The sequence below is a fragment of the Propithecus coquereli genome, unplaced genomic scaffold (genome assembly GCF_000956105.1).
Source record: "Propithecus coquereli isolate 6110/MARCELLA unplaced genomic scaffold, Pcoq_1.0 Scaffold395, whole genome shotgun sequence".
NCBI lineage: Eukaryota > Metazoa > Chordata > Mammalia > Primates > Indriidae > Propithecus > Propithecus coquereli.
Window position 1 is genome coordinate 1,569,355 of NW_012149674.1, and position 22,272 is coordinate 1,591,626.

At 39.8% G+C, this 22,272-nt stretch overlaps 1 protein-coding gene across 2 annotated transcripts in view; it reads right to left on the minus strand.

Annotated features, from left to right (window-relative positions):
- The window catches only part of FTO (fat mass and obesity associated), a 406,389-nt gene that overhangs the window by 161,781 nt on the left and 222,336 nt on the right, over window positions 1-22,272 (minus strand). For both annotated transcript variants that reach the window (XM_012652666.1, XM_012652665.1), the window contains exon 8: window positions 7,924-8,048. In XM_012652666.1, the coding sequence (XP_012508120.1) occupies window positions 7,924-8,048 (125 nt within the window). The remainder of the gene's footprint in view (window positions 1-7,923; window positions 8,049-22,272) is intronic.

A 22,272-nucleotide genomic window follows, 5' to 3' on the forward strand; every position in this document is an offset into this window, starting at 1 on the left:
TAAGGGCAGGGAATCAGGAATGGCTGGCTCAGGGATGAGACCAGGTCTTTTTGTCCTGGCTGAGCCCAGTCCCATGGTGTTCTCTTCCTAAAGTACCCCCGAGTCAGCCTCTGCACATGGCATCTTTCCTCCCTCATGCTGGAACCAGGTCCTGGGTGCTATCTTGGGGTTTGAACACCAGAGAACTGCATAACAGAGCTCTCTCCTCACTTCCGGTTTCAAGGTTTCCACCCCGGCAAGGTTAGATGAACAACCAATACTTACTTCCAATATCAGAGAGCTATCCTGACTTCTAATGTCAAGGTTTCCACCCCTGGCAAGGTTAGGAAAAAAAGCAACAGGCTAATATTGCAAATGGTCATTCCCCTTCAAAATTAATAAGGAATACAAAGTACTTATAAACACAGGAAGGGGGTGGGAGGAAAGTTATCTCACTCAGTCAGCCATTCAATACATCTGAGCGCCGGCCATTCCTCTAGATGCTGGCACAGGTGGCGAACAAGGCAGTGAGGTTCCTTCCTCATGCAGGGCATCATTCCTGTGGGGACCAAGGGCCTTGGCCTCCTAAAGGTTTGATGAAAAATCACTAACACATGGCAAATTGATCAACAGGAGACAAGGCATACAAATTTATTTAATGTGTACACATGGGAGCCCTCAGAATGAAGACTCAAAGGTACGGGGGAAATTGTCCATTTTTATGCTTAGCTTCAACAAAGTACAGCCAGCATGTAGAAACATGATTGGACAAAAAGGGTATAACTGAGTGAGGAAACCCAGCAAGGCCTGTCTGTCTAGATTCTTCTTGGCCTCTCTGAGCATGCGTTCCTGCCTTCTGGGTGTAGGGCAGGACCCTCATTGGAATGGGGGTCTCATGACCTACAGTCAAACAACGTAGGTCAGATAATTTCTTTATGGCCAGTTTTTAGCTTCATGCTACAAAGATCTGGGGTACGGGTTTTACACTGGGTGAACGAACAGACAAATGTCCTGCCTTCGTGAAGCTTACATTTTGATAGGAGAGATGAAAATGTAAACACAGAATCAAGTGCACATATATAATAATAAATGTCCAATTATTCCTTTTTGTAAGCTTCTACAAAAATATTTTAAGTTCCCTTTAAGGCAGACCCCATTGCTAAATCACCTTACAGTGTTGCGCGGCGCCTCACACAAAAAGGAATAAAAAGGTACATGCTAGCCATCGTGTTATTAACAGCCCCCCATATTAAACTGCAAATTACTTCAAGTTGAGACTTGTATCATACTCATCTTGACATTCCCCACAGTGTCTAGCACAGTTACTTGCACATAATAAACACTCAATAAATAATAGTTAATTGCTAAACTAAACTGTGTCGACTTGTCAGTTTTGTGTATGGTCCAGGACTGCCAAGAGGCAACAAGAGAGACCAGATGCCCACGGAGAAAGCCGTGATGTGCCAGTCTTAGAACCTGAGCTGGTCCACATAAGTAACTTACACAAAGTCTTTTATTTGTTGAGCTCAGATCAAAGTTCTAAAGCTGATTAGCTTGGAAAAGTAAATCTAATTCATTACAAGTTCTAGGTTCTAATAACCGGACTTTGGAGCCTTAACAAAGATGTCCCATGTGGATCCATTCTGGGGATGAGTGGTGGTGGCTGGGGTCATGGAGACTAAAAAGATGATCGATAATAAGAAAATTGTTTTACTTGCCCAGAAAAAATGCTAACTTGGTAGTTTTTTGAGTTGCCAAAGTCCAATATGAGGAAGATAAGTGTATAAAGCTATCTAGGTCTTAACAGAGCCACTTCTAATGGGCAGTAAGTATAGTTCTAAAAACTTTTCTAAGAAACTGCCATAAACATTTTTTGAAACTATTTTCAGCACCATTTTAAGACTCCTTACACCCAAATGAGGTTGTCTACTCATGGAAGTACAGTAAGTCCTATTTGAGCCTACAAGCTGAAGAGCTATAAATGGACAGAGTTTCTATTTGATCAGGCTACATTCCTATCCAGTGTGCGATGCTCAGAGACCCTGTGATGAAAGAAATGTAAGAGAATGGTAGAAGGAATAAGTAAGGAGTCTCCAGAAACAAATAAGCTGGGACACATGCAAATAAATAAAGGACAAGGCCTACTCATGGTAACAGGGAAATGAACATTGCTGCAATTTAATGACAGCTCCATTTGGAACCCCACCTCTTCAACAAGCCAACACTCCAACAGGCTGTGAGCTCTTTGCCAGTGACAAGAAGCATGAGTCCTTAAGTCTGCCATGTTTACAACTATCCTATGAAAAAACCAATGGATTTCTATAAGCACGTGAAAAGACGTATTTGCATTTCAAATCAAAACCACAATACACTAGGATGTCTATAATAATAAAAACACGAAAATAACAGGTATTGACGAGGACATGAGAAATACTGGAACCTTCGTGCAGTACTGGTGGGTATGGAAAATGGTGCAGCAGATGTGAAAACGTTGGGCAGTTCCTTCGAAGTTAGCCATAGAGTTACCATATGACCCAACAATTCCATTCCTAGGTGTGTATCCAAGAAAACTGAAAACATGTCACTCAAAAACGTGTATATGAATGTTCACAGCAGCATTACCCATAAAGTGGATAAAGCCAAAAGTGGAAACAACCCAAAGATCCATCAATTGATTACTGAATAAATAAAACATGGCGCATACGCACAATGGAGCATTATTCAGCAACAAAAAGGAATGAAGTACTTACATGGTATGACACGATGAACCCTGAAATCGGCATGCTAAATGAAAGAACCCAGACACGAAAGGCCATATATTGTATGATTCCACTTATGAGGAACGTTCAGAGTAGGAAACTCTATAGAGATAGAAAGTACATTAGTGGTTGCTAGGACTGTGGGGAGAAGGGGAAATTGAGGGTAGCTGTTAACAGATACAGGGTTTCACTTTGGGGTAATTGAACTGTTCTGAAATTGGATGGTGGTAATGGTTATACGATCTTGTATATATACTAAAAAAAAAAAAATTACATAATTGTATGCTTTAAAATGATGGCTTTTATGTTATTCGAAATTTTATGTTATGTGAATATATCTCAAAATTTAAAAACCTCTAATGGCTTTGCTTTTGTCTTATTTCTTGCATTTACACCTGACGTAGCAAAAATTTAGAAGCATGGCCTTCAAGTTAAAAAGCACAGCTAAATCTCAAAGTGTTCCTTGACTCCCTGCATTATCCTTGGCCTAGCTTTCTGCTCACTCTAAATCCCCGCAGACATACATAGTCAAGTCAAAACCTGAAACGAAAAATATGCTAACTTTGGGTAACGTTTAGAGGCCTTTTGTTTCCATTTTTAATATAATTATTGTCTGGGTGAGGCTTGTATTATGTAGAAAATGCAGTTTGACATAAGGGGTTTTCAATACCACAACAATTCGAGTCCCCCAAGACATCTGCAATCAAATTCTTTCCTGAGTGGGTTACAGCAACTTGCCATTTTCTTGTGGCGACAATGGCTCCACCAGTTAGTTTCCTTTTCACTGCCTTCCACAGGCTCTTTCTAGGAACTTTCTGCATTCTTATCCCAAGATAAAACCTTAAATTGGCTGCTTAGCATGCTCTATAGTATGTACAGCATCTCATGTGGTATTTTGTATGCAGTAGGTATACAAAATATACGAAAAGATGCTTACTGCATAAAATCATTCTTGTTCCATAAAATAGAATCATGGCATGTGCCAGTCATCTCTGCAGAAAAGGACAGAGCTTTGTGGCCTCCAACATCACTGGTCGGAAGTCAGGACAGTCCACATTCATGAAAAACTGGGGAGAGCTTTGAAGAGAATTACCTTTACCAATTAACAGTAAGTGGACATATAGCGGACAGTGGCCTATCCACTGTTGGCACTAATTAGCATTGCCATGATGTTTCTTTGAAAAAGGAATAAAGAAACAAACCAACATAGCTACTCAATTAACATTATGTGATTTCTTCTTATTTTTACAGAAAAACTGCCAGGTCATAGTAGGAATAAAACATTGTTTAAGAATCACACATATAAAGTTAAGTATCAAAAAATCCATAATAATCAGTGGTCCGATGCTGGAATGGACACCAGTTTTTTTTCGTGAAGCATTTTCTCTAACGCTCGATTAATCTACATTATTGAAACTGAGCGAGCAGGCAGAACAAAATGTTTGATTCTCATTCTCACATGTTCGAGGCAAAAGAAGCCCATGCCATTCATGAAGCTATGAGTAATTATTCCATAATGAACAACACCCTCAAAATTTTCAGCAATCTAGGAAAGACACCGAGGATTTGTGTAAGATAAACAAGGCACTGATATTTCCTACATTTTATTTAGAAAAACAACTTGGGCATGGACATTGAACTGTACCTTTTCTTTGGCGTACTTTTCAAATGATAATTTCTTCCACTGTCACCATTAAATCTTAATCCATTCCAGCTCCTTGCATGGGTCATTGAGTCTATATGTACTGCTGTTATTTTAAAATGTTTCCCCTTGGTAGGGAAAGAGGGGGAGAAAAGATGTTGAGAGCCAGATGGGCCTCTTCACAGTTCATTTATCAAACCTAATACGCTGGGCTCCACCCTCCTCTCGCTCACTATTGCGGTTAAACTTCCATATAATTTGGTAATCATTTTCATTATCACAGAGTGACCCTCGAGCAGCCTATCCTGGGACACCCAATCCTTGCAGCTGCTCTTTTTCTGCCTTTTCCTACAGTAGACCCTAAGAACCTCCGGGTTTATTAGCTGCAGACTGACCTTTGGGCTGCGGAGGTCAAGAAGGGGTCAGATCAGAGGGCTTGCCCAGTTCTTTAAAAGCTATAACAAGCTGTCCATCAGGCGGAGTGGACTGTATAAACAAAGCCAAATCTTCAGAAATTCTGTACCACTTCTGTTAACACTTACCCTGCATTCACACGGCTTCTCCTGATGTACTTTGGATCATTCAACTCTGGGGAAGTGAATAGACAGCCCTAATAAGCCTATTTGGAGAGGGTTGTTTATGGGATTACCGAGCTTGGGGAAGGAAACCCACAGCACTCAGATGTGCCTCGAGAATTGCAGCGATGTGCGACACTGTGACAAACTCGGTTACCCCAAGTCATGCAGAATTGACACTTTGTTCGAAAAGCTAAATTATAAGGAACATATGCTTCCAGTTTAAAAGACTTCAGTGAGCCCCAAACAATGGCTTAGCTTTCGACCTGAGAGAGATACAAAGATTTTATAACCAAATTACAAGTTTCACTTAAAATATTCTCCCTAATGTGATCGCAAACGAACCTGCTGAAGAGGGGGGCAAAACCTTTATTACGAAAGGCTTATACTAAAGTTACTGCCAGCTGCGGGCTCAGTTGACCTGAATTTCTTGAAGCTGTACAATTCATAATGCATTCTCTAACGTGCAATATAAGGTAATTAGAGTCATCTGTATTTAACTTTCAGAGGAAAAAATTTCTATTATCTAATCTAACTGATCCCCTGATAGCTTTGATGGAACTAAAATACTGCAACCTATTGCTTGGCCTTTGGTGAGTGCTAGTTTTTTTCTGTCAAAGCACATTTTTCCTATGTAAGTCCAAAGCACACAATAGGCCAATCTCTAAAACACAGGCAGCTCGGTAAGCACTGCAGTGGATGTTTTATAACTTTCACCACCACATGCTTGATGGCTACTCGAGGCAATGCCCAGTTCCAGACGGCCAGATGACGCTTTGATGAGGAAAAGAAAGGTGCATGGTAACCGTCTGTTTATACAGATCATATGGACGAGCCTTTTAGATAGGTCACCGGGATGGGAAACATCAAATGGGGGTGGAGAAGGAGTGGGGAGAAGGATTATGGTTATTTAATACTCTGAGGACACTTTTCCTTCTGAGCCCTCAAGACACTAGCCTCTTGAAATTCTCTTTCAGGTGTTTAGTTTTAAGGAGGTCTGCATAGTGTCAGCTGCTAAGCTCTTTCTTTCCTCCTCCCCTAACACAAAGGACTTGAGAATTCTTGTTTCAGATGCTAGACTACATCAACTTCAACACTGGCTCCAGCTCCTGATTAAATTGTTAGCAGTGAGGGCCAGAAATGCTGAAACCAGACTCCTTTTAAACAGGCCATTTTGGCCATGTTGTCTGATGATTTGGTGTATTAGGAAATTATTGTTAACAAACCAAATGCACTCAGCAAAAGACATCCATTCTCAACATTGGTGCTCTCTCTGTCCTTGGGGAGAAGGGGGCTGGGGGAGAGATTACAGGGGAATTCTTTCTTCCTCTCTTTCCTATTTAATAAGAACCATCCTGGGGAAGAAATAAAACATCAAATGGAAGAGAAGAAGCCTCTTAGATGTCCCCACACTGATAATCCATTATTTAATAAAATATGCAGACTTGAATGAACATACTTAAACTTGCAATACAAAGATAATTTAAAAACTAATTATTGAAAGTTAAATTGGAAATCATTTAGTCATTACTACAGTTAAAACTGGCTGCCATTTACTCTGAGCACACTATCAAAAGGGAGGTGGTGGATATCACTGGAAATAATTTTAAAATTATTGTTTAAATGCAAGTTTGAATTTAGAGATAATACACATATTTGAAAAAGCAGCTTTCTGATATCCAATGGGAATCAATACTTACACTGTCTCCTTTCTTGGAAAATGCGCATCTTCAGTCTTGTTAGGACAAATCTATTTTTATGATAATTATTACTAGTAAAGCTATCAATTAATGTAAATTCTGTTGCATGAAGTCATTTGGAGAATATTATGGCTATCAATAAATGTTCTTGATTCCTAAGCACATAGAATGTTTAAGCGTCAAGTAAGACTCTGAGGCAAAATATACCATAATCTTCCCAGTTCCTCTCCCTCTTGCTTAGAAACAGATGATAATTCAATAAATTTTGCAAACTGCAGATCTAAAGAATAATCCCAACATTTGGAGGAACTAGTTCTAGTCTTCCACGTATCGATTTTTTAATTAAAAAAATAGGCTAACGTGATATTCACTCTGCAAGTATCAATTCTGTAAAAGCTGATGATTTATAGAAACTTTCCATCAGTTAACAGCTTTCTAACCATAGGTAACTCCATATGGAAAGAAAGAAGGTTGAAGCAAAAGTAATTCCTACTTGGTCAATTCTGAAAATGGGGTTGATAAATAAACTATAGTCATGGCCACATAACAATGTTTCAGTCAACAGCAGACCACATATACAACAGTGGTCGTATCCCATAAGATAATACCATATCTTACTGTACTTTTTCTATGTTTAGATATGTTTAGATACGCAAATACTTACCACTGTATTACAATTGCCTACAGTAGTCAGTACGGTAATATGCTGCACATGTTTGTAGCTCAGGAGCACTAGGCCTAGGCGTGTAGAAGGATACACCATCTAGGCTTGTGTAAGTGCACTCTATGATGTTCACGCAACAACGAAATTGCCTGATGATGCATTTCTTGGAATATATCCCTATTGTTAAGTGACATATGCTTGTATTTTCAAGTAACCTGCCCCACATCGGTGGCACAAGAGCACTATATGGATTTCCCAGACATCTGCCCTAACTAAAGAGCAATGCTGGTACTTTAGCCTGTTGATTAAAAAGGGTTCTTCAATAACAGGTACTTATATTAATATTACATTATGCTCAAGACGCAAACATTTATGCTAAATGTTACACACCGGAATCAATAATAGAAACACAGATGATGTCGTGGATCATTACAATGTAGGTACCATGGGCAGGAAAGCTAACTTTAGCTGAAAGCATCTTAAACTTGCTTATTTTTCATGGCCCCTCAAATGGGAGAGATGAGACCAGCCGCAGGGAAGGATGTAGCCAAATACAGCTCTTGTTTGTCAGAGACGACAAGCCCCATTCCATAGCAGAACTAACCTGGCATGCCATTCCCTCCTCAGGTTCTGGCGGGTGGTGAGCGAGGCGAGGATGGCAGTCAAGATTTCATTCCTTTGTTCCACGGGGAGCCCCTCTCTTTTAACTTCGCGAAGCACGGCATTTGTCTACAAGAAATGAGCCAAAAAAAGAGAAAGAGAAAGAGAAAAATTAATAATAAAAAAAAGCCCATAAGCAAATAAGGACAGTAAATCAATGGCTTTTTTATTACAGTTCCCCTGCTAACAAATCAATACAGTAAATGATGGTCAAAAATGGCCAGCATATATTTTGTATTTAATCAATGTACATGGCACAGAAGGTAAACTCTAAAGCTCCATTGCCTTAAGTAACACATCAAGACACTGTGCATTCTTACTCTAATTTTCTCAGCACACCAATGATTTTTTTCCTGCGCACTGCCTACCATGAGCTATTATTAGAAATGATTTTCACGTACACTTCACTGCGAGTTGTTTTGCCTTTTTAAAAAAGAGCAGTCTCTGACTTCTGCTCTGTTTCCTGCCACCCAGCTGAGGCTTTCTGCACTGCCTCTCTTATTTGAATCATTACTTTCAATTTCTACCCGTGCTGGCAATTTTTTTGGGGGGGGGGAGGTGGGGAAGATTTACTCATTTTCCTTGCCTGCTGCAAATCAAGAGCTTACAACAAAAAGAAACAAGAAGTCCAAAAATCAGAAAGAACATTTCTATGAATGAATACTTCAATGAAAATCTTTAGATTTTATAAATGATGTTTTTAATTTAAAGTTAGTGTAGCTTCTTTGGAGATTTTATAACCAAGGCAATTGCTAAAAGGAATGAAATTGTCACTTTCTGTGTTCTAGTCACTCAATATATTCCTTATCTAACCGGTGCCAATACATTTGCTTACTTAAAGAGCACACTCATAATATGATTCTCCTGTAACTTGAAATACTACTTCCTTAATCCTCTATAGCATTTTACAGTGCATATTTAATATCTTCATGACAACCTTGAGAAGAGGTGTAGGGAACATTTGTTGTTTCTGTTGCCTACATCCATCCCCATCCCCTTCTGTCTGGCAAAAGCATCCGGATCTCCTCTTGGGGAAGTCTTGTTTTAGTGTATGTAGTCTTAGAAGGACTGTCAACCAAGGTGTCTTGCCTCCCCTATCAAGGACGTGGGCCAGGCCAACTTGATTCTCTTTTCCAAGACTTTAAACTCTTGAGAGGAAAGACAAAGAAAGGGGAAAAAATTGGAGGCAATTTACCAATTTCCTTAGTTCCTACCACCCATGGTCTTCAAAGTATCCCTAGTTTCCTGAACTTTCTGAGTCCAGATCATTCTCTTTTCTTTTGATAGTTTCGGTTATCTAATATCCTTTCAATAAAGTCTCATCTGATTTACATTCACTAGAAGCTGCTTCTGTTGCTTATCAAAAACCTGGACTAGTACAAACAGATAAGGCAGAAAATAGTATCTTCGCTGTGAAGGAGCCAAAACAAGCTGACTGGCACTAGCCAGGGAGAGGACCCTCATCTCTGCCTCCTAGGTCCAGTATCACACCCGCTACGCTAGGAGATACATCCAGGTGGACACTCAGTCAGCTTCCCCGGCAACATTTTCAGCCCTCCGGCACAGGGAGGAATGCTCAGCTTCTCTAGGGAAACCCATCATGCATGAAATCCAGGATCCAGGGGTTGTGAATTCAAATACTCACTAGGGCCAGGCAAATAACTGAGTGAGTTAAGCTGAGGTTACCCAAAGAGAACACATGCTCTATCTACAGGCAGCCACTACCCGGTTCGAGCCAACTCTGCCATTCAGAAAAGCTGGCTCAACAGTGCCAGATTCACGACTTTTCAAAATAAACAAACAAAAAAAAATCTGTTTTTTTTTTTATAAATGTGAACACTCCTGATTTTGTAAATGTTGGAAACTCGTTTTTAAAAAATCATGTGGGCCAAACAAGAAACACCAATGGGCTGAACAGAACTCAGGCAGCTGCTGATTTATGACCTCTAATCTAAACGATGTCCAATTTCAGAGAGGTCTGAGCATCGATGGGTATTCTAACACCAAGACTGCTCCTTGTCTGTGACACCCTACCTCATGTACTTAAAGTTGGAAGGAACATCAAAAATGTAGTTTATCATTATGTTTGTGGGTACATATTATTTTATACCAAAATGCAAAAATGCACCAAATAGAAGACAACGTACATATCTAGATGGCTCCAAAAATATGAGGAAAATAAAATTCTTTCCCCCTTTGAATCTATTAAAACATATGTTTTTAGAAAGTCGTTTAACTCTTCCTTGTCTTTCACATCATTTAAATTTTATTTGGGGGTCCTTGTTTTCCTTGGACCCTGAACAGCCTCTCTCTGAGGGGAAGGAAGAAGGATTTAAGAAAGTAAATTTCACAAGGGAAGGGGATATTGTCTGTTTAGTTCAACACCGTATCCCCATTGCCCACCTAATAACTTTAATAAATATTTGCCTAATCAGTGAATAAAGAAGAAACTTGAAAAGTACTGTAAAAACAAAGAGCAATGGAAGACTGTCTTCTTTTAAGAAATTACTATTATATAAACAATAAACTCATAAGAGATAGTTATGTGCTTTACCAAAGAGCTCTTCACACAAAAAAAATTCACTTCAAAGTTTCTTCAAATAATCAGATACCCTAGTTCAGAGTTTCCCAAACCTTGGTCATTCTAGCACATCCTAATAATTCTTGCCATATTTGTATATAAGCTACATAAGACAATATTTAATATTTTTCTTTAAATGGATCCATTTTTTAAAATATAACATGAATTTACTTCAAAAGGAAAATGGAAAAACCAGTGGTACTTGTCACAAATGAGAAGTTAATCATAAAAGTAAATACATTAAAAACAAAGCTATATTTTGATTTCATTCTAGATAGATACTATTACTTGCTGAAGGCTCTGAGACTGGAGCATGCTCCCTCTTTGTAAAAGAAGATATTAGCAAGGGTTGGAGAAGGCTAAAGATGCATTAGATTTAAATGAAGACTTTCTTAACATAATCACACAGATCCAAATGGAGCTGAAGAGGGAATCGTTTTCTCAGTGTGGTCCTCACTATGTGCAAAGTCCCCAAGTACCCCAAGCACCACCCTGGGTAACACTCACGGTCCACATACTACACTGTGGATGCACTGGCCCTAATGCAACGGTTTTTAAACACATTGCAGATAAACCTCTTTTCTCCTCAAATGTATTCTTACATGGAACTCCAATTATACACAGCAGATGAAGCTGGAGCAGTTCTCTTTGAAGCTGCTATGGAGGACCTAGAAGTCCTCCTTTTACCATGGGGCATCTCCTTAAAACCGAATCCAAGAGCATCTAAAATAGCATTCAAGTTTTTAAAAGTTTATACATTGCTGGTAAGAATGCAAAATACTGCCATTCTGATAAATAGTTTGGCAGTTTCTTATAAAGTTAAACATACACTTAGCATATGACCCAGCAATCCCATTTCTGGAGATTTATCTAAAGAAATGAAAACTTATGTTCAAACAAAAATATGTACACAAATGTTTATCAGTAGATGTATTCATAATCCCCCCATAATTGGAAACGATCTAAATGTTCTTTAGCAGGTAAAAGGATAAACACACTGTGGAACATCCACACAACAGAATACTACTCAGCAATAAAAAGGGATTAGCAATTGATACATACAACCACTTGGATGCAACTCAAAGGCATTATGCTGAGTGAAAGAAGACATTTCTTTGATATTCTGGAACAGGCAATACTACTACAGGGACAGAGAACATACCAGAAGTTGTTAGAGATTAGATTGGGCAAGGGGAAGCATGAGGGAATTTTGGGGGATGATAGAATCATTCTGGATCCTGATTGTGGTGGTAGTTACATGAGTTTATACATATGTTAAAACTCATAAAACCGTATGCCAAAAATGGTCAATTTTATTGTATGTAAATTTTATAAAATTTAATTTAAAAATTTCATTTCCATCACATTTTTAAAACAAGAAAGAATGCAGAAAACAAATTTCAAGTAAACACATCCAATGAATAAGTAGTAAAAATATAGAGAAATATATCTGAATGACAAACACAAATTCTTTTACAAAAAATTTTTTTTAATATTAGAAAAGGAAGGGCGGACTGAGCATTCAGTCTCTAAAATCCATTATTTCATAAAATTTAGGGTGAAAAGAAGTCATTGCACAAAAGGAAATTTCAGAGTGTCAAAAGAGCATTCTTTTTACAAGGCAATTAACAGTGATATTTTTTTCCTTACAATAATGTCACCTCCTCAAGGGTTGACTTTACCCAGGAAATGTTAATAGGCCATTTTTCCATTAGTAGTGACATAGAACTGTCTTCAAACAAGCACCAATTTTTAAAGTTTCCCATTACCAAAACTGCATTCTTCCCCCCTCCCCTCCCCCCAAAATACAGGGGAAAAAATTTCACAGGTTTAGGAAACATGCTCTGGAGGCTAAATTTCATTTCATCAGCAATCCTTGTTCAATAGTAATCTATGGAGATGCTGGCCAGATCAGAAAGGACTAAGCATATTCTTTAGAGCGCTGGCTGTTCGAATCCCAGCTGTCGCCTCCTAGCTGTGCGTCCTTTCCATAACTGCAAAGGGAGCGCTGGCTGTTCGAATCCCAGCTGTCGCCTCCTAGCTGTGCGTCCTTTCCATAACTGCAAATGGAGATGGTAACAGAACCTCTCCACAGGTTCTTGTGAAGATTAGTTGGTACATATGGTACCTGGTACATATGCTACCATGATGATTATTGTTTCATGCCATCTTCAACTCTGCTAATCTACCTTGTGCTAGGTTGTGCTAGTTCAACAAAGAGATTCCTGAAAGTGCTTATTACTTTATTTATTTTTATACAGAGTCTCACTCTGTTGCCCGGGCTAGGGTGCTGTGGCTAGCAGCACCTCCTGGGCTCAAACTCCTGGGCTCAAGCGATCCTCCTCCCTCAGCCTCCCGAGTAGCTAGGACTACAGACATGCCCCACCATGCCTGGCTAATTTTTTCTATTTTTAGTAGAAATGGGGTGTCACTCTTACTCAGGTTGGTCTTGAACTCCTGACTTCCCACTTTGGCCTCCCAGAGTGCTAGGATTACAGGCATGAGCCACCGTGCCCAGCCTGTTTATTACTTTAAATGAAAAATTTTTAAAGGAAATCAGGCAACCACTACAATTACAACCATAAAACTTGCATATGTACCAGAAGCCAGCGGCATATTCTTTTGCATATCCCTAGTGGTAGAAAATCTTTTTTTATTTTCAGAATTAGTTCTGATTTTACTTGATCTCTCCCCCTTAGTGGACAATTCTCGTAGGCCACTGCTCAACACTTAGTCTGTCCTTCTTAGTCTGCTATGTAGGTTCCTCATTGTAGAACCTTCAATTGTTATCCCAAGGTTATACCCCTCATTCTCCTCTCATCTCTTCTGCTTGTTCTCTCTGTGGGTGATCTCCCCTTCCAATGGCTTTAAGGGTCCCCTGTAGACTAATGACATCTGCACTTCTACCCTTAAGCAGACCTCTCCACCGAGCTCTGGCCCCATATAGCCCACGACTAGCTTAAAGATGCCACCTCAAATATAACATCTCAACCTTAACCCATCCACATTTGAACTGATTATTTTTGCTTTCCTTCTCCTGTATTCCTCTACAGTGGTGACTGGTACCACTATCAATGCAACAACCCAAACTAGAACCCTAGCAAGCATCCTAGTCTCCCCATTTCCCTTTCCTGCATTCCCTACACCTAAATACTAAATCCTGTCATTCCTCTCTCTTCAGTATAACTCAAACGTATCCTTTCCCCCTGCCATAGGCTTAGTTCAGACCTCTCTCATCTGGACCATGTAATGGCCTCCAAAGCGGACTCTCTGTGTCAATCCCACCCCTCTCATGATTTCCCTGCTTTAAGAACATTCTTTTAAAAGTACATGTCTGAACATGTTACTTCCTTTAAGCAATTCAGCATTACCTACAGTAGTGGTTTTTAAGGTGTCTTCACGAAGTCCTGGTGCTTCCAAGAAGTATCTCAGGATCACCAAGGAGACAAGGAGCTTTGGTCTCCAAAATCCCACCTAAACCAGAGCACCTGTTTATATATGCTTCAGTTATTGGCATTTGGAAGATACAAAACAGTATTTTTTTTTTTTAAAAGAGCCCAAATTCCTTAGTCTGGCAAAAAATGCTTCTTGATTCAGGTCTTGCTTACTTCTCAAATTTTATCTCCTGCTCTCTTCTATTTCATATAAAACTAATTGTAATTGCCTGACAACACATGGTTGTTCTATACTGTACTTTTACTAATACTTTTGCTGAGCTACTTGCCAGTAACTATTCATTCTTCAAGAAACATCTCAAGTAACACCTCCTCTGTGAAGTCTTCCACATCCTTCCACCAAATTAAATAGAGTTGATCACCCCTTGTTACACACCATGTCACACTTATTCATTCAGATGTTTCCTCCTCCAGAGTGTGAGCTCCATGAGAACAGACAAGGTTCGTATCCATTTCTTAATATTCTCCGAGGTACCTACTATGGCAGCATGCCATGAAAGTAACTCTTGGTAGATGCTTTTGAATAAAGGAAGCCAAATAACATGCTGGAACATGTTTGGTGACTAAGGTGAACGATCAAGCCAGAGAGTATTATTCAAGATCAAAAATAGTACATGAAACAAGCTTTGGTTTGATTCAAACTATTCCTGAAGACAATTCTAAGAATAAAATTGTAAAAACTATTTTTAAGCAATAGCATCAAGAAAAATATGCCCTCGGTAGGTAACGACTTAAAAGGGCGATATTCGTTTGGATGGATGTGTCTAAAAATATACTCTCCTAATATGCCAAAGGAAGGAGTCTCACTTTCTCTATTGCAGTAGAGAAAACTACTTTGGACTCTGGCAACACACAGCATACTAAGGATCCCTGAGAATTCCATGTCTTTAGTTTCTCTTGGCTCAAAACTTTATGGACAAAAAGCAAAAAAATCCACAACTGGAGAGAAAAATTGAGAATTAAAAAAGAAAAGTCAAAACTCTAAGGAGCCTTGAATTTTGGCTTAAGTTCCACATCTTTCTCGCAAAAATTCTCTCAATTCTGAATTTATTCAACTAAAGCTAAGCAATTCATTTAATTCTTATTGGATATATTATTACAGTCAATGACTTTCAGTATGTCCTAATTGTACTTTATCATGAAGAAAGCACATGTGGATGTATATGTAATATGTAGAATTTGTTGCATGTAAGGTTTTCAGAGAGAAATCACTCGGAGACTTAAAAGGAGAATTACACCATTTACTCTTTACTAACAATTCTACGTAAGTCTTTAATTCTTTTGGTTCCTCTATGCTATGGAGTAACAGCTTCAGATTGGCCTATCACTCCAAAATTCAGACTTAATCTATCCTTCTTACAAATCAGAGAACTTTCTCTAAGGAAACAAGATGGCGTTTGGCTGGTAATTCCTCTGTTTAATTCATTAAAAAAAAAACGATTTCTGCTACCGTTCTTGCAATTTCAAAAGGCCAGGGTCCCAGAATTGCATACCTTTCCGAACTTTCCACCTTCCTACCCTCCCCACCACAGAAGCAATACTGTCATTATGGGAAAAACCGCCGCACTTTTTATATACATCACTGTCCCACGTTAGGGTTGTATTTCCCCTCCGCACACACAAATTACAAAGATATGCTCTGACTGATAATGAGGGCTAAAGGTTCAACTTGTGAAGAAACTGGGTTTAAGATGTTATCAGCTGGGAAAGCTATTTCCTCGCATCAACATTGCCACGGGCTGTCAAAAACCCAACCAGAGCTCCCCTCTTCAAAAGTCCAGGAACACTTTTTTTTTTTCTTTCTTTCCTCTTTTTTTTTTTTTTTCCTTGTTTTTTGTTTTTTAAGAAGAAAGGCACAGAACCCACTGAGATAGCCTCAGTCCCATCAAAGAAAGGTCGATCTCAGGTCTTCCTTCATTTACTGATTGTCAGTGTAAGACGGCTCTTTTGTGAGGCCTCTGTAGCTCGATGCTGAGTGATGCCTTCACATTTTCTAAACTGGACTGGGCACCGCCAAAGATTTCCAGCATGCTTGGATCCACAGCCCGGCAGAACAAATAAACATTCCTCCCAGCCCTTTTGCCTACCTTATCTCCCTCTCTGGGAGCAGGAGGTTTTGGGGGTGCCAATGTTTACACAATGTTAAAACTTTCTTTCCTCTGTTTCCTGAATTTCAGAAAACACATCCTGGATGACCTCGGCTAAGAGATAACACCAAGTCACCACTGGGTGCCACGTCTACTGGACTACTTAAGGCTGCTGTCTTCATCTTCCCCTCCCCTCCCCCACCCTTCATATTCTACTCACCAAGGAAAGCGGGAGATAAGCTCCTCTGTCTTGAAAGGAAGGCACAAAGGCACAAGTCTCCAAGAGGCTGCCAACAAAGCGGCCTTTTATTCCCACCTAAGGACACACTTGGTTCAGTTCATCTCAAAGACCCACTTTATTTGAATGAACGTCTCCGCAGAGTTAACTAAATGGATCCTCAAAAATGTACCAGGAAGACGTATTTCAGTGGTTTTCCATCATGTACTATCAAGCTAAGGGAGCTAACTGAGAGTAATCGAGAATGTCTGTGGGGGAAAAATTCAGGGAAAATGTTTCTTTGATCAGTGTCCTCATCTATAAAGGGGTATAGGTAATAGCATCTAACTTATAAAGCTCTTGTGAAGAGTAAATGACATAATCCTTGTAAAGTTCTTGCAACAGTGCTCAGCACATACAAAATGCTTGCTAAATGTTAGAAACTGGTATTATTACCATTAGCAGCAGCATTATGTGCAAAAATTTGGGGGAAAAATATTACAGAGGAAAAGATATGGATACTGATTTATAAAAACCAAAATCCTAAAATACCACAGCCATAACTTTGAATAATTTACTTTTTTTCTCCAAAGCACTTAACACGTTATCTCCCATTTTTCTCCTCCTACCCATGGAGAAATCACGCTACCTCTGTTTCACTAAAAGCCATGGAGCCACAGCAGCCTGCCTGGCACGGCACGAACTCCTGGGGACAGTCGTGCGGTTGACCGCTGGAATGTTCAGGCTGCTGGGGGGAATGGCCTGTCCCACACGTTGAAGCTGGGATGCGGGCACCGTGCACGAAAACTTAAACCTCAGAGCTCCGGTTGGCAACTTTGGTGTTCAGATGATGGTGAAAAACAGCCCCATGTGTTTGTCAAGGAAAGCAGGGAAAAAAAAAAAAAAGAAAAAAAAGAAAGAAAGAAAGAAAAAGGAGGAGAAAAAGGTGAAGAGGAAAAAAAGTGTTGTTTATAGAAGCCAGCTGCTTGGGCCTTGGCGCCAGCAGCCCCCGTCCTGCTATTTTACGCTCGCAACCCCGCTGCCCCCGCTGGCACAGGTACAGCGAAATGTTGACTTCAATGCTTCAGAGAGCACTCGACTGATTTTGTACATGATTAATTGCCAAGGACATGGCTGGCCATATGGAACAGAGAAAGCATCAAGTAATTCATACTTCTGTATGTGATCGCTTGGCCCCTGTTGTTTTAATGTACAGGAAAGAGCTAGTATAGCACAGCCCTGGTGTCTTGCCCCTGACAGCCCATTAAGAAATCTCAAAGCACCTAGTCGAAGTTATGCTGTTGGCTTTTCAATAGCAGACTAATAAAACAGAAGCAAAGCTTTCCAACTAGTCTTAAATCTTTCACATACAGAGCATTAACTACTGCGGCTAAAACAACGGGCTTCTTATGATAGGAAATGGGATTTGATTTCTAGGTTCTGCATACTTACTGAAAGCCTTTTTTTTGACCTTTATGGCGTTTACAAAATCATTGTTCTTTTCTCCCCTCTGTTTGCAAAGTAGCCAAATAGGTTGGTTTGTTTCAGTAGAGTCTATTGGTCACTGTACATGCAGCCTATATAATAAAGCTGATTCATAGAGAGGAAAAAGAAACAGCATAATTATTCTTACCAAGAGAGCCCAGGAATCATTCTAGCTTCTTAAGTATAAGCTTTCCTTTAAAAAGCAGAAAACACGAAACCCATACACTGGAAAGAAAAGCTTCACAAACACACTCACACTCTTATTACCCTCACCTCCTTCCCATCACTCTGTGAAATGAATCCATTCGATGTGGGAAAGAATATTAATTTATTTCCCCGTTGTTCTACTGTTGGCTCCGGGTGACACTCCACTCCAGGCAAAAGAGGAAGGTGCCACCTTAAGTACAATTCTATCCCAACTTGCAGTCTATTAGCTTTATCTGCTACTAAAATCTTTGCAGATTGTTATTTTTAGTCTGGAGGGAATATATATTCATTGTACAATGTTTTCCTTTCAAGGATTTTCAAATGACAGCACTAAAAGTTACAACACCATCAGTAGTTTCCTTTGTCAGTTCTGACATGTGTGGGTGGGGATGACTTTGCTGGCACTTTCCGTTAGAAAATATTTATATGATATTTTTTGTCTATGGATTTTCAGGTGCTGAAATTATCCTCGCACCAGAAGACACCATATATGGGAAATTCCACTCGACTGTCCTATGCATTAGCGGGATTAGAACTGCCTCCACTGCTGAAATGAGCTAACGCCACAATTAGAGCTCTCCGCCAATGGGAAATTCTCTGCCTCCCTGCTGCTTCTCCTTCCTCAGAATATGCTGGTTATGAGCAACTCAACTAATACTATCAAGAAACAGAGCATGAGCAAGACTCTTACAAGAAAAAAGGAAACAACAGGACTGAAATTGACTCAATAACATCACAGCGAAGATACAACCCAAGATCTCTACAAAGACAAGAAAAGTGTTAACATTGACCATTACCTATAAAGCCATTTAATTGTGTTTTATATCGTATGCTCTATAAAGCATGATGATAATGTAATTCCCATTTCACAGATTTTTCACTCTTTCACTTCGGGAAGGTGAAACACCCAAGAGTCGTGTGTCAGTGGCAGACACTAGCTTGCTAATTCTTTACCTCTCCAGTTTGCTGTTATTGCAATAGTAGCTCTAACAGATTACATATAAAAGTATTATCCCTAATACTTTTATATTTTGTATACACATAATAAAAAGTAATATACATAAAAGTATCTTTCTAAAGTCTCATCCATGAAAATAAACCCATCAGAGCTGCAAACTTTCAATAAAGAAAATAAAAAGGTTTAAACTGTAGCCATGGCACACAGAAATACTACCTGGGTATAGAATTAAGTATGGTCCCACCTAGAGATTTCACCTAATGAAGACGAGAATGACAGCTGACTTGTCTCTGATTATTTCAGCAGTGCCTTGCCTTATCTTTGTCTTTTTATCCAAAACTATACACTATGCAAATAAAAGCAAGAACTCTCCCAACCCAACTACAACACACACACGCCCCTGATTCCCAGCCGCCGCTTCTGAGAATCTCACTGCACTAATCTGTTCGTTGGCCTAACTGTTAATTGAAGGTGAAGAATGGCTAGCTACACCAAGCACTAAATAATTGAGCCGCTAATGATGTTTGGCCAAAAAGTGGCTTAGCACCCTTGGATCCTTGGACAAGTGAAAAGTTACCCAAGATCTCCATCAGATCAGCTCCCTCCTTCCCCCAAACATCAGTAGCACAAAGGCTGAAGTGGTCTGCCGTGCACACTGGATTATATGAAGTGTGAAACATCGGGGGAAAGGGGAAGGGGGAGAAGGCCTGTGAAAGGGAATGGGAAAAAGAAATCACACTTGCAGGAGGATCCAGCTGACAGCTCGGTCCCTAACAAGGGAGACAAGTGAATACGCTGGAAACACCGTGAACGCAGGAAGAGCGCAGGCCTTTTGTCTGCAGCCCTACAGTGTGTCTTTAACCCAACTGCTGCTTGCATCACTGAACATATGTTTTCTACACGAGAACTGAAGCAGAAAAGGCTCTTTGTTATAATTCACTCCTTTGTATGTATTTGCACCCCCCCTTCAACCCACCCCCTCTTTCAGTAACATCCAAACTAAAGCCCTAGTGAAAATTTTAACTGTTCGGGAGAGTGAAGCCAGAAGGCCCGGCCGAGGCCTTGCTACTGCCCCTGGGCCTAGAGAGCTGGTCCCCCCCAACCCCCCGCCCCGGCTCCGACAGTGGCAATAAGAACAAGACCTCCATTTATTTAGTGCTTACTACTTGCCATGCCAACAAGCGTTTCATCGACATCATCTCATTTAATCCAGCAGTCACCATATATGTGGCATCTCAATTTTAAAGATGAAGAAACTGAGGCACAAGGCACAGAGAGTAAATTACTCCTCAAAGCCACGGGGAAGAGTTCAGTTTTAGACACGTGGAGTTTGAAGTGCTTGTGGGACATTCAGCAGACAAGGGTTAGGAACATGAGAGAAATGTCTATCTAGAAATTAGAGATTTGGGAAAATGACATATACATACATATACAAACATATATCATTCTACACTTTAAAATGTCACTGCATCTGAGCTGGGATCGGGACAGTGCAGAGCTCAAATTTAAGCAAAGCTGATGGGTGGATTTCTCAGCTCTTGGCTGCATGAAGAAAAAATTACGGTTGGTGAGTCAGGAGGTCTCCCTGGTACTTGGGGACTTGAGCACAGGGAGGAAGAACAAAGGCTCTGGAAGCCAACTGCCTTAGCGACCGAGCTGGCCACGGGCAAGTGACTTACCCTCTCTGGACCTCGGTTTCCTCATCTATAAAATGAGGATATTTATAGCAGCTACTTCAGGGGGTTGACAGGATTCACTTTTTACACACAAGGCTCTTAGAATAGTACCTGACACATGGTAACCAGTCAATACGTCTTAGCTCCTTTTTGCCCCCTAGAGTTTTGCTACTGAGATTTACAGTAACTCTAGAGTACTGGCCACTGAGAGCCATATTAAAGTCGGTCATCATTTTTTATACTACCTAAGCCTTTCTTTATGCCTTCCTCTCCTGTTCAGTGTTCACAGAGCATCTATACCAGATAAGCTGGTATCTCTTAACCGGGATGCTTTCTGAATAATAATGATGATGACGCTATAGCAGCTAACATTATTGAGTGCGTCTACGTGCCAGGTGCTGCTCACATACATCATATCACTGAATCCTAACAATGAGTCCATGACACAAAGGTATAATCATTTCTATTTTGCAAATGAAAAAACTTGACACTCAGAAAAGTTAGGTAATTTGCCAAATCTGATACCATTAGTAAGCAATAGAGCCAAATCTATCCAGGCATCAGACTCCTGTGACCAAAGCTAACATAGGTGTAAACTGACTTACGCTTTGAGAAGTGCTTTCATGAACTCTATCTCGTTTGATCCTCATGAAAACTATGTGAGTTAGGTAGAGCAAGTATTACCAGATTGTTATAGATAAGGAAACTAAGGTTCAGTTAAATTAAATAACTCATTCAATATCAAAATTAGTGAAGGAGCTGAGCTAAGACAAAAAACCAGGTATTCTAACTACAGGTCCAACACATTTTATACCGGGCACGTGGACAACAATGTACTGAAGGCAAATTTCCATGTGATAAAACAATCAATGACATTTGAATCCCTGCTATGCAGTGGACATCCAGAAGATCACAATACCTGGCAACTTGGAGCTTACAATCTAGGTCGAGAAATAAACTAATATGTTTGGGGGAGGATGACCAAGGGATTATATAAATTAGCTGTTCAATTTAATTAAGCTCTTAGGATTGATTTTGATTTATAAAATAGTTACTCCACTCTCTTAGAATGCCCTGTTCCTTGTCTATCATAACCTTCACATTATCATTTAATACTGATCTGCTAAGTACAGTCACGTGTCGCAGACTGACATTTCAGTCAACGATGGACTGCATATACGACAGTGCTCCCATGAGATTATACCATATTTTTACTGTACCTTTTCTATGTTTAGATATGTTCAGATACACAAATACTTATCACTGTGTTACAACTGTCCGCAGTATTCAGTACAGTAATATGCTACAGGTTTGTAGCCTAGGAGCAACAGGCTGTACCATATAGCCTAGGTGTGCGGTGAGGCTATATATACCATCTACGTATGTGTAAGTACACCCTATGATTTTCTCACAATGACAAAACTGCCTAATGATGCCCTTCTCAGAATATATCCCCATTGTTAAACGACACGCATGACTACTATTATCTTTCCATTTTGAAACAATGAAACTAAAAGGTAGACCTGTAAGAACGAAGATGTAACTAATAAATGTCACCACAAAAACCTGCCCACCCTTAACAATCTTATTTTTCTTAAGATTCCTGAGGTCAAAGCCATGTCTCACT